The 13,758-nt window shown below is 35.8% G+C and overlaps 1 protein-coding gene across 1 annotated transcript in view; it reads right to left on the bottom strand.

The window, feature by feature from the left end:
- Positions 1 to 616: 616 nt before the first annotated feature.
- Positions 617 to 13,758, bottom strand: part of si:ch211-71n6.4 (para-nitrobenzyl esterase) — a 14,150-nt gene continuing 1,008 nt past the window's right edge. Inside the window, exons 2-10 of the mRNA XM_054612471.1 lie at positions 12,400 to 12,673; positions 11,140 to 11,560; positions 9,904 to 10,011; positions 8,958 to 9,154; positions 7,415 to 7,614; positions 7,270 to 7,328; positions 5,808 to 5,975; positions 3,455 to 3,682; positions 617 to 2,939 (exon numbers count right to left, since the gene is read on the bottom strand). Of these exons, the coding sequence (XP_054468446.1) occupies positions 2,797 to 2,939; positions 3,455 to 3,682; positions 5,808 to 5,975; positions 7,270 to 7,328; positions 7,415 to 7,614; positions 8,958 to 9,154; positions 9,904 to 10,011; positions 11,140 to 11,560; positions 12,400 to 12,666 (1,791 nt within the window). The 5' untranslated portion in view covers positions 12,667 to 12,673 and the 3' untranslated portion in view covers positions 617 to 2,796. The remainder of the gene's footprint in view (positions 2,940 to 3,454; positions 3,683 to 5,807; positions 5,976 to 7,269; positions 7,329 to 7,414; positions 7,615 to 8,957; positions 9,155 to 9,903; positions 10,012 to 11,139; positions 11,561 to 12,399; positions 12,674 to 13,758) is intronic.

The raw sequence follows: 13,758 nt of genomic DNA, 5'->3' as shown, positions 1-13,758 counted from the left end.
CTTTTGTTGGATGAATTATACATTCGGTGTTCAACTAAGTGGCTACTTTTACTTTTCATACTTTTCTCTTAATTAAAAACCAGCAGTTGGTTTCAGTTTGGTGTTCTGTTGCTGGTAGCGACCAGTGCTGACACAGTTCCAGCAACAGCAGTTTAACTGTTTTACATCCAGTCTGACTAAATATATCTGTAGAAACTCTTTTTATAACTCTTTATTTGTGATTTAGCAGGATTTAGTTCCTTTGATCAGTTTAATGCTAACACAGCTAGCCACTATGCTAACTAACTGTCACATATTTAATTGTGTGAAAGTTTAGCCAAGTAAATTAAATGAATGCTGTACTTTCACTGGTGCTACTTTGTTTTCTACATGACAACAAGTACAATGTATTGTTTGTATTTATATAATTGAATTTGTTATAAATTTTGTTTTTCACAGTTTCTCTCAATTACTTCTCCTGTAAAAAAATAAAACAAATCCAAAAGTGTTTTACCGACTTGAAACCATCAAAACTCAACTTTAACCATTTTAACCCTGAGATCAATCTGGAAGTATAAAATAAACCAAATACTACATTCAGTGTTCACAACAAAATAAAAACAAAATGTAAATTAAATCAGTGATGTGGTGGCAATTTATTGAGCATATAAAAAGTGACAAAGTCTCTGCATCAAAACACAACCAAGCATGATGCTGCAAGAATAACTACTGTTTTAAAAGCATTAAAAAAGCAATACAAAGGTTAGAAAGTGGTTAAAAACCACCACATGGTGACCAGTGACTGTGATTTAGATTTAGTTCAGACAGATTAATGTACATTACTGTATTCAAACTCAACTGATCCACTAAATATCTGGAACAAAAAAGGTTATCAACTGAAAAACTTTGGTTGAAACAACTAAAACTGTGAGTGCAAAGAAATATTCATATTAAAGTAACAAGTGCAAAAGTTTAAGTGGTAAAGCATCGAGGTTAAGAATCAGTTCAAACACAGGACTTCACAAGTTCACAAAACAAACTGACTGTTTGACACGTTCACAGGTTACAATAAAACACACAAAATTAAATCCATCTTTCACACTTTTCTCTCGTTCCTTTCTCTCTACAATCTTCTACCAACGGCAACTCTACGTGGCAGGAAACTGAGCGGATTATGTTGTTAATGTTTTTGTTAATTTTTACATTGATGTTGATTATCTTGCTTTACAAACATTCAGCACTGATAGTGAAAATCTTTTAGAAAACACTGAGATACACTTTCTGTACAAAATCTCTTTTTCGCGTTTCCACTGTTGTCTTCCGAAAACCCGTCACATCGCAAGACTTTAGAAGGAGACTTCTAGAGCGAGACACTTTCCTTAAGTTTGTCAGGCACTTATAATAACAATCCGATTCTGTCTTGGCAAAAACAACAGTATGGAAATGACCATACTGAGAAATAAAACGTTTTTCTTTACCTTTCGTTTGTTTCCAACCTAGACTCATTTTGAGAAGTCTTACATCAAATCCATATTGTCCAAATCCAAATCTTTTAGATAACACTGAGATACTCTTTCTTTAATAAAAACACAACAAACTCTGCCTCTACCATTTCCACCATTGTCTTCTGGAAACACGTCACATCGCAAGATTTCTGAAGGAGACTTATCCTTGAGCGAAACTTTTTTCAGACACTTATAATTATAATCTGAGCCTGTCATGATGAAAAACAACATTATAGAAAGGACCCCACTGAGAGAGAAAATGTTTTTCATTACCTTTCGCTTTTTGTTTCCAACCAAGACTCACTGTGAGAAGTCTCGTTCTGAAATCTTGCGTCACATCCACATTGTCAAAATATTCTAAATATTCAGCCATGGCAGTTTTCTATAGATAATCAAATCAAAAAGACTGTAACTTCACTTTCCTCACATTTCACACTGACCTGACACAAACAATAACTATTCTTCTTTCCCTCATAACCCTGATTGTTAAGCACAATATTAATAACTTTGGTCTAAATGTTTCCTTCAAGCTCCTCCCACTGTTAAAGAGTAACTTCTATATTTCAACCTGGATTCTTTCCTTATTGACTTAGTGACTAATGTCCGTCCACAACAAGTGACGAGTTGCCCCGAGTGATTACAGTGACTGCAGCTCTCTCACTCAATTTCTTGAAGTGACTTTGACACAAAAACATCCAGGTTGAAAGTTTCCCTTTAAACAAACTCCCAGTTTGATGTACATTTTACAAGACACATTTCTGTTGCTTCTATCACATCATTATTTTAGACATAACTTTCATTGTAGTGGTGTGAAGACAGACATCTGAAAACCTGGAGGTTAAGAAGACCTGAAACTAGAGATTGAGACCATAAACTCATGTTTACAATGTTTACTGAGGGAATAAATCAAGAGAGAAGTAGAGTCATTTTCTCATAGACTTCTATACAACCAGAGGAGTCGCCCCCTGGTGGACAGGAGAGAGAATGCAGCTTTAAGACAGGAAGCTTAGGCTTCACTCATCAGACCCTGATGTTGCCGCCTGGTTTTAAGTCATTTTGGTGAACTAACCCTTGAGGTTAATGGAGATTTGGGGATATTTAAACACAGATATGGCTGCTGTTAATACAAAAACAACAAGTAAAACGTTAAACCAACAAAACTTATAGAGTTTGCAAAAGGCTGCTGGATGAGACGGAGGTCTGGCTACATGAGATCACCTCCATGTCAAAAAGAACTCTGGTGATGAATAACTGAGTCTGTTGGTCAGTCGGTTGGTTGGTTGGTTGGTTGGTTGGTTGGTTGGTTGGTTGGTCAGTTGATCCAGGCATACGCGTACAGGCCGTTCTTCTTCCACAGATGACATCGAGCTGACGAGTAGTTCTGGACCGCAGACAGCCGGTCAGACAGGAGAGCAGTGGCTGCTGGGTATTCTGGCCACTCATCCTCCATCTTACCTGCAGGACAGAAGAATAAAAAACATCACAGACACGTGAAACTTAACACAAAACAATCGGTACATTTTACTTCCATATTTGACTTTTCTTGGCGGATTCCAGACCAGAGAGATGTTTGGATTAAATTATTTTCTTAGTTTTTTTAGCTTATGTCAGCACTGTGTCATCTGCAGGGAAAAGATACAAATTGATAAAAAATGTATCAAGATGTTTAAATAATGGAAAAGAATGTATCAACAATAAGTATTTACACAATAAAGTATATAAAAAAAGAGGCTGTGTCATTTTCTTTTGTTTGCTGTTGTTTGTTTGTTTATGTATGCACTGAATCATCCGTAGGGAAAATATACACATGTATAAAAAAAAGTAAAGATGTTTAAATAATGGGAAGAAATGTATCAACGATATTTAGTGAAATAATAAACTATTAAATAAGATGAGATTGATGCAGCCAAAGTCGACTAACAGAAATCTGCATATTTCTTCAATTCAATTATTATTTTCAGCCTCTTCACCTGTTTTGGCGAAGTGGACGAGGTGACGTTTGATGACGTTCTGGAAGCTTTTGTCCCGATCGGAGAGAGGTTTCCCCAGAAAGGACTCCAGCCCGCCGAAGAAGGTGACCGCGTCCAGACAGTGGAAGGAGAACCGGCTGGGAAACGGCAGCAGGTCGGCGGACACGTTGACCGGTCCGGACGGCGTGTGGGTCACCACGTAGCGGTACACGGGACTGTCGAGGGCCGCTGAACAGGGAGAGGATTATTATATATTAACAGGGAAAGAGAGGAAAATAACTTTATATTATAACGAACATATTTCTGTCTGTAGAATCATGAGTGTTTTACACCAAGATGAGACTCTACAGGCAAAACCTTGTTTTAATGCACTAATACATTTAGAGATTTTGGTCTATTTTTCTTCAATAACACATTATCTTTCCGACTCGTGTAAAGAAAACATTTGTTTTTATACTTTGTCTGTTTGCGTCTGTAGATTTCTACTAAATTCACCAAAAGTTACCATTACATAATTCCTCATTTGCATATTTAAACATAACATTTCAGAAAACTTGTAATACAACAAATAATCATCTTAATGTCAGTAATCATCTGGTGAAGTTTCATGTTGATATCTATTAGTTATTTTTTTTACCCTATTCACCTGTAGAGTCTTCAACATGTATGTAATTTAACTAAACATTTCTTTAAAGGACGTTTTCTCTAAATGAGTTTTTTCTCAGACTCTGATCCATAAATCTCCACTTCAGTAGCTCTTACATACACCAAACTTTACAGCTTCATTCCTCTCTATATTCTGAAGGTTTCTACAGAGGGGTTTGTTCACATATCATTCACAGCCTGATTTATACAACATTTTATTAATTTTCTATGACTGTTGACAGTCTTTTCTGATTTATGGAGTGATACAAAGAGATTTCTAAATTGACTCTAATATGTAAACAAAATGAAACAATTACTTTGAACATAGTTAATTAAATATTGTCTCATTTGCATATTCAAACATAACATTTTCAGGAAACTTAATCGTCTCAGAGTAAGAAATAAACTTGGGAAGTTTAATGTTGATACACTGAGAACTTGCTGACCAAGTTTAATATTTATATTTTAAATTCTCTAAAAACTTTCACCACAAAATAAAGTAAAATAATGTCAGATATAAAAATATTCTTCACATGGAGACCATTAATGACGGAGGACAGGATGTTTCAGAGCTGCTGTGTTAAATAGAGGACTAAACATGAGGTCATATTTAATTATTATTATTTTTTTAAAGTTATTTAAGGATGAAAACAATCTACAATGTGTCCGTCTCTAAAAACTGTCTGACTTCCTGTCTCAGCTCAAAGCCCATTGGTTCCTGCTGAAGACGTAAATCTTTCAAAACTCCTCACAAATATAAAGTTTCAATCAGTTACTTCTTCAAACAGCTGATAACTGTAGTGTTTCATCAAACATACAGGGGGAAATAGTGACTTTGTTGGGGACTATTTTCAGTGGCGGATGAATCCACATTTGGTGCTCTATAGCTTAGAGGAAGAAGAGATATCAGGCTGTTCACAGAATACTTTGTAGTACATTAAGTGCTTTGATCTTTTCATTAAATGTTCTAAGACAAATATCTCCAGGCTTTAAATGTCGCTCTGCTGAATTTGTTTTATTGAATATCTGAGTCAAACTTTGCTGTTTTAGAAGCTTTTTTGCTGGAAATAAAATTGTTCCCTTATTCATCATCAATCCAGATTGGCCCATTATTCTGTAACAGGAATAATAACAGGCTGTGCAACATAAAAAAACCAATGAACCAAGCAGAAAAAGAAAATCACCCAGCATGCCTTGCGGTTGCCTCTCACAACAGTTAAATGTCAGTTTACTCAGAGCGTCACCGCTGACTGAGCTTAACAAGCCTCGCAGGCACAAAACCTACACGAAGCACAAAGTCATTCAGGAGCTGCAGCAGCTCATCAGAGGGAAGTGGTCCAGGTTTGTTTTTCAGAATAAAGTGGGGCCAGGTTTTGTTTTTCAGAATAAAACAAACGCTCTGATGAACTAAAGTACTGAGTGAAGGCTGAGAGCTGCTCTTTAAATGGGAAAGAGAAAACACAGAGCTTCCTCGGACCAACAAACTGTAGACATGTTAAATATGAAGGAACTGGACTCATAACACATGATGTATTTTTACATGATGTGTCATATTTAGTTATGAACAGATGTTGAACACATGTGACGACAAGTTCAAAGGGTTTAAAATGAAAAGATGACAGAATAAAGTCTGCACACAAACTGGTAAGAGAAAGATTAAAAACACTTAAAACATTAAGATGCAACAAACAAAGCACTATGAGTTTACCTGCAGCCCTCCAGGCCAGGTCGTTGTTGGGGCAGGTGACCCTGATGTCGGAGGCCATGGTGGTGTAGGATCTCTCCGGACAGCGGTCCGTGGTCGGGCAGAGGGCGGAGCTCGGATACAGCTCCAACGCCTCTTTGGAGAGATTCCCACCGAAGGACTGAAGTTTATCTGAGAGGAGCAGAGAGGTGACGAGACAATGATTAACTCACGAATAACGGTTACATTTATGACCAATGATGTGCTGTTACAATTCTGCTCTATTTGAGATCCGCATTTGGTACAATATCCTCATAAATCTCCTTAAACACTGTGTCGGTATTAAGGACACTGTGGTGTTCCCCAGGGCTCAATACTTGGTCCCATACTATTTTCTATTCATATGCTCCCTTTGGGTCAGATTATCTGTAGGAATAATAATAATGTCCACCGTTATGCAGACGACACGCAACTCTATATCTTCCGCTGACTGGTAGTGACATTATATTTCACAACATGAGTCCCGATCTGAGGTCCTTTTGTATTCTGCCCCACTAACCTCAACATGGAACTTGAAAAAGACTTTTGGGATCTTAAGACATTAAGCTTTCTGGATGCAATTTGTTTTTGATAATTGAATATGAGCTTTGTCACTTTGGTATTACAAATTACAATAAAGGAATATTGCAAAAGTAATTTTCTTTATTTTGATCTCAAAAGGACCATTAAAAGGTCGTCCATGCTTTTGATCATGTTAAGCACCTCTTTAAAAAAAACGCCAAAACTACACTTTTGATCACAGACAGAAGCTGTAAAAAAACGCCATTATCATCAGACTTTCCCATCATGTGCGAGGAATGCTTTCATCAGAAACCATAACCGAAACTACGCTTAAAATTGTGATATTTCCTCAAAAACACTTTATTCTACATGTCTCATTTAAAATAAAAAATAAAAAATTGCCCCAAATAAACAGATTCTGTAAAAAACATTAAATTGTGAGCTCCTCAGTTCAACTAGGAATCCATGATTGATTAATCTGAGATCAATGTGTGTCATGTGACAAAAATGAAGTGAAGCTTGGACTGAACTTCAGACTGCTGAACACAGAGCAGAGAGGAGAGGAGAGGCTGGAAGTAGAGGATGTAAAAATGTAAATAGTTCAATATATACAGAACGTAGAGCCACCATTTTTACCCACTATTTGTAACATTTGAAGACACTTAAAACATGTTGGATATAAAGATTCCATTGTTTTCCAATTTTTGTAAAATAAATTATCAAAGAAATTCATCTTGTGTTTTTTCTTTTTTATGATTTAAATCATTACAACTGTGTTATTCTGCACTAAAGACATGTTTGAGTTCACTTTACTTTTTGTCATGATTGTTCTGTTTCCATAAAGAAGCAGGACTTTTATATTACAGTGAAAATCAAAGCCACAGTGCAAAAAAGCCCAGAAACTAGCTGATGTTCCAGATGTTACCTGTTACAAACCACTGGTAGTCTTCCCAGGTCCACTTGGAGATGTTTGCAGCTGCAGGGCTGCAGAGTGAAACAAGACGTCTCAGGTCAGTTTTACAGACGGACACTGCTGACCTTAATGAACCCTGAACCAGGTGATCTCTCACCTGAAGTCGGCCTCCTGCTCCGTCGTCCCGACGACAAAAGGAACGTCACTGTGGCCTCGTTTCTTCTCCCAAACTTCGAAAGGCGGAGCCTCCAGGACGTAACCGTCCACCACGGCGACCGGGCCGGTGAAGAGCCCTCTGGTGGGGAGATCTGTCAAGTCGTCAGCGGCCCAGGCGGGGTAGTCCTGCCACGGGACGGCCTGGAGGGGGGACGGGTTATGAATATTTAGGATTAAAAGGTGCTGAGAAAAGTTAATACTCATAAAACTCCAAATACGGTGTTTTGTCAAGATTAGATTATGAAAACATTTCATTGTAGAGATATAGAGATGCAACATTCAAAAACTTGAGCAATCACACGTGTTTTAAACAATAGTAGAGAAATAGTAAAATCATGTTACACATCTTGTGCATTGAACCATTTGAGTATGTGGAAAAACATGGAGAGAAAAAAACAGAACAGCGCAGAGGAAGACAGAAAGGACAAATGATTTAACTACCAAAGCTCTTTGCACACTGAGATGTTTTATAACTGCCATTCAATACAAAATGTACCATATTAAACACTAAATAATAAAATAAATTGACCGCATTGACAGTTTGAGAAAACGGGATAAAAATGTAGATTTATAACTGTTACACTATATTGTTAAAAAAAGAATAACAATATAATGTTTGTTCATCATATTGAAAAATAATCTGCATTCCAACCAAATGTACTTTCATTTCAATAATTTAACAGCGTGTCGAGCATTTTAAGTACTAAATCTGAAGTTTGAAAACATTCCTGCGGAGAAAACTCAAAAATAAATTACTTTATTATGTCTTTCAAAACAAAAAACACTTTGTAGTTCATCTTATTTGAAATGTTAAAGCAAACGGTTTCCTGATATTTTCATAGTCATGTTTAATACGGACATTGAACTTACATTTCACGTCAATAAAATTCATAATTTCTGCTTTTACATGTTATTCTCACTAATTATTTTCAGCTTTAACAACTTATAATGAACGATCCACTTCACTTTAAAGTTTTGGTGAAATCTGTTTCGTGACTTTTTTTTAGGGTGAAGTCAACTTATTAAAATGTTACGGTGCAATAAAATTAAAACACGCTGTTCAAAGTGGTATGTGACTCAACTGCTGCTCGTATTAATGATAAGTAGTTATTCTTTTGACTGACTGAGCTTGTACGTTATTTCATTTAGTAAAATACATTATTCATAATTCATCTTGAGGATATAGTGGAAAATACTGAATTTAATACAAGCTTTTTTTATTCTTTTAAGTTACAGCTTCTGGTTTTATAAAGTTGAGAGTCCACTTCCTTAATTAAACAGTAAAATTGAAAACTTTCATTCAGGTGCTTTGGACGTAATAATCCATCAAAATGTCTCATTTTATCGTAGAGATGAGCTATGAATCACATATTTTATTAAAAATGCTCAAATATAAAGGTGATTAAAAAGTGAGTAATTACTGTGCTGTATTTTTTATAGTTATTAAATAACTAGCGGAGTCGGCCCGTGTGTCCGTCTCCCACCTGGAGGATCTGACTGATGGACAGACGTTCGAGGCAGGTCCGGTCTTTGCAGCCGGTCTTCTTCAGGAACACCAGGTTGTCGGACTCGGCTCGCTCCAGAGACGCGTTCAGGACGTACGAGCCGCTCATGTCCACCGCCGCCCGGAAGAGACCCTTCGCCAGCGGAGACGTCATCAGGGCCAACACCGAGGTCCCACCTTCAGCAGAGGACGAGTCTTAATTTAGAAAGTCTGCTTTAACGGATTCATCAGAAAGTGTCTTTTTGTTTAGTCCGGTTGAATCAGACTCTGTGACTTTCTCCTCTTTGATTCAACGCATCAGAACTCAGGAATGAAACTGGTGCAGAATTTAAAAAAATGCATGAGACCTTTAAGAATCGTCGTTACCAAAAATGAAGGATAATTTGATCATCATGTCATTTTCAGGTTTGTTTTAACTCTCTGAATCGCAAATGTTTTGTGGTGTTCTGATCCCATAAATGAGGCAATTTGTCTCTAGTTTCACATTTGATTTAAAAGGAAATGGTCTAAAGTTACAAACTAATTTCACTTCAAATGGATAGCCGACAACCTCAGAGCTTCACCCAGAGAGAATCAGGACATTCTGATGTAGGATTTCAAAATGAAAGGCCTTTAAAATCACGATCATGAGCTAACTTCCCTCTAATCTGAAATTCTATTTAAAAGGATATGGTCCATAAGATGAGTTCAGATGAGTTCTGACGACAGCTTTCACACATGATGTGTTCAAGGACCGTCGGAAAGATGAAAATCTGATGATATTTATGTTTTGATTTTTAAACAGCTATTGGCTTAATTATTCATTTTTTTATTCTGTTTTTTGGGTTTGCAGGGGTGAAACTTTTACTCTTGGTTAAATAAATTAAAAATAAACAAGTTTGACAGACTTGTTTTGTCACAGCAGCACTCAGTGACACATTTCATACCGGAGCTTTGTCCAAATATGGTGACCTTCTCAGGATCTCCTCCGAACAAGTGGATGTTCCTCTGGACCCACTTCAGGGCGGCGATCTGGTCCATGAAGCCATAGTTACCTGTGGAAGAAGAGGAGGAGGAGGGGGAGGAGGATAAAGATTAACAACGATGTGGCCTTGTTTCCTCCGTCCCATTTCCTCCGTCTGAAACAAAACCAGCTCTGAACTAAATTTAACTCTTCTGAAGCTGAGGGAGTCAGTTAACGGGGCCACGAAGGACACCCCCCCCCCCTCCTCCATCACGCCATCGTGTCACGCGAGGCTTTCTGATTCTACGAGGTCATTTCACATTAAGGTCACAGCGGGCGTGTTTGGATGATGTAACCTATAATTACACTAATTAATGTCCCTCAGGGGAAAGAGGAATGAGCTCCGTTTGTCACTGACGTTCATTAAGTATTCACGTCTTAATGGAGAAAGGTAAAGACTGGGAGAACAACGTAAACAACATGAATATTTCAAACAGCCATTAGAACTTCTTTAACTGAACACAACGCTCTGAAACAATCACATAAAGACTATTACAACTATAAACTATAAACACTAATGTTTTTAAATGTTTATGCTAAAAAAAACGCTGACATTCGACCTCTGGTGACCCCGAACACTGACAGACCTGAAAATGAGTCTCAGGCTCAAATCATTCACAACATGTAAGCACCAGTTATAATATTACATAAACAGGAAATGTTGGTGCTGATTGCTCACTGTTAGTGTTTGAGTCGAAATACTAACTTTATTGAGTACAAACTTTCATATAAATACGTATGTAAACTTTCATATACTGTTTATATGTTAAGTTGTATACTTAATATGTAAAGTTATATATACTGTTTGTGTAAACATATATATACTGTATATGTTAACATATATATACTGTATATGTTAACATATTTGTACTGCAATGTAAACTTATATATGTACACTTGTATAAACTCTATGTATGTAAACCTAAATAAAATATACATATAAACATACTGAATATATGTTTACTCAGATTGTTTATCTATATGTGAACTTAGATATAATATTTATATACAAACTTATATACATTATCTACATGTAAACTAACCGTATATATGTGATCTTTGATACATTATCTATAAGTAAACTCAGACATATTATATATATATATTAAACTCAGATTTATATTCTATATTTAAACTCCCAGAGTGCCCCCGTACTGACCTGAGGTGTTGGTCTTAGAACCCTCTCTCAGGACCTCCAGAGCCATGAAGCCGAAGGCGTTGAGTCTGTAGTTGAAGCTGACGTAGACCGTCTCCGTGTCGGCGGCGAGCTGCTCGGTGGGCGAGTACCCGGGTTCTCCTCCACTGAGCATGTGCAGGTATCCTCCGTGGATCCACACCATGACGGGCAGCTTGGCGTCCGGCCTCAGCGATGGCGTCCACACGTTGAGGTAGAGGCAGTCCTCCTGACCCATCACCTGACCACGGCCGGACAGAGGACGCACCTGAGGACACATGCTGCGGAAGCGTCCGGCGTCCGTCACCCCGGAGAGGCACGGCGGCAAGGCCGGAGACGTCCAACGCAGGACACCGACGGGGGCGGCGGCGTAGGGCACGCCCTTAAAGGAGAAGGCGCCATTTTTCTGAGGAAGGAAGGATTCAAAAGTGATTTAAATAAGGAAGTGAGAGCTTTGTGCTTGATATCATTTCAATAAAAATACACACATCTGCTTACATATACGACTAGTTTAATTTATATTATCTCACTTTTCTCTAAGTATTTTAAGACAGAATGTTAAAATCTGTGTATCTGTGATAAACATTTATGGTCAAATTAGTTACAAGAAAAACTAAAAAGAATCTGTTTTGAACTAATAATTAAAAGGTCAGAGAACATTTGTGATTCCCAAAAATGTTAGTTTCAGAGAAAAAAATAATTTTAGTTAAAAGACTGATGTTAGTTTTGAGCTAGCTTCAAGAGAAGGAGGAGATCTGAGTTTTCTGTGATTCAAAACTAAAATAAAACTGAAAAATAATTCACGATTTAGTTGTTTTTTGGAGCAGCTCAGTACCATTTTAACCAAAAATCCTTTTTATGACAAAATCCACTTTGTTATTTATTAATTTTATTGTTATTTATTTATATCATTTGTTGTTTGTAAAATTGAAGGACAGAGTATTACAACATTTGTAATTAAAACAAATTTAAGTTTCAGAGAAAAAAAACTAATTTAGTTTTCTTTGATTCAAAACTAAATCAAAACTGAAAATAATCCCCCGTTTAGTTGTTTTTTTGATGGGTCAACATAAGACATAGTTTGTTGTATAAATTGATTCTTCCATTTAAAGTTCTCTTATAAATCTTTTTCCTCCGCTAACAGATTCATATATTATGAAAAGATGGCTGTAATATGGAGTTGTTGATGTTTATCTTCTCTTTTGATGGACCCGTACATGAAGACACTCTGGAGTCCACACTCACCTGTCGTCCCCTGATCTCGCCGCATCCCATCGTCACCGTGGCGACGCCCGGAGGCAGCGTCTGGGCGACGTAGCCCAGGTAGACGGCGAGGGAGAGCAGAGCGACCACGGCGAGGCAGATGAGGAGGATGCAGCGACGGGACAGAACCAGCAGGGGGCTGATGTAGTTTCTGTGACGGACGTACTGCACCTGCTCCTCCTCCTCCTCCTCCTGCACCAGGTAGCGGTACTCCGTCCTCTCAGGGACCTCGAACGCATCGTCATTCATCTTCACTCTGAGACACAAAACAGAGAAAACTAAAGTCACATGAGCTCCACAAGGTCCTGCAGTTATACATTTTATTTACACTTATTGATATATTATGTACATAATTTACTGAGTAAATACATTTATTATTTATACTTTAAATATGTTATCTTATATATAGCATAGGTATGTTAAGTTATTTAAACAGTTTATATACAAAAAGCTATTTATAAAATATGTGAAATTACATAAATGGTATTTATGTAAAGTTATATATACTATATACATAAAGTTATATATACTATATATATATTATATATGTAAAGTTATGTATACTATATATGTAAAGTTATATATACTATATACATAAAGTTATATATACTATATATGTAAAGTTATATATACTATATATGTAAAGTTATATATACTATATATGTAAAGTTATATATACTATATATGTAAAGTTATATATACTATATATGTAAAGTTATATATACTATCTATGTAAAGTTATATATACTATATACATAAAGTTATATATACTATATACATAAAGTTATATATACTATATATGTAAAGTTATATATACTATATACATAAAGTTATATATACTATATATGTAAAGTTATATATACTATATATGTAAAGTTATATATACTATATACATAAAGTTATATATACTATATATGTAAAGTTATATATACTATATATGTAAAGTTATATATACTATATATCATAAAGTTATATATACTATATATGTAAAGTTATATATACTATATATGTAAAGTTATATATACTATATATGTAAAGTTATATATACTATATATGTAAAGTTATATATACTATATATGTAATAAAGTTATATATACTATATATGTAAAGTTATATATACTATATACATAAAGTTATATATACTATATATGTAAAGTTATGTATACTGTATATGTAAATTATATACAGTATATATACTATCTATGTAAAGTTATAAATACTCTCTATGTAAAGTTATATATACTATATATGTAAAGTTATAAATACTATCTATGTAAAGTTATAAATACTCTCTATGTAAAGTTATATATACTATTTATGTAAAGTTATATATACTATTTA

Source organism: Anoplopoma fimbria, chromosome 2 (assembly GCF_027596085.1).
Source record: "Anoplopoma fimbria isolate UVic2021 breed Golden Eagle Sablefish chromosome 2, Afim_UVic_2022, whole genome shotgun sequence".
Classification (NCBI taxonomy): domain Eukaryota; kingdom Metazoa; phylum Chordata; class Actinopteri; order Perciformes; family Anoplopomatidae; genus Anoplopoma; species Anoplopoma fimbria.
The sequence above is the reverse complement of the archived record's forward strand: the minus strand, read 5'-3'. Positions and strand labels throughout refer to the sequence as shown.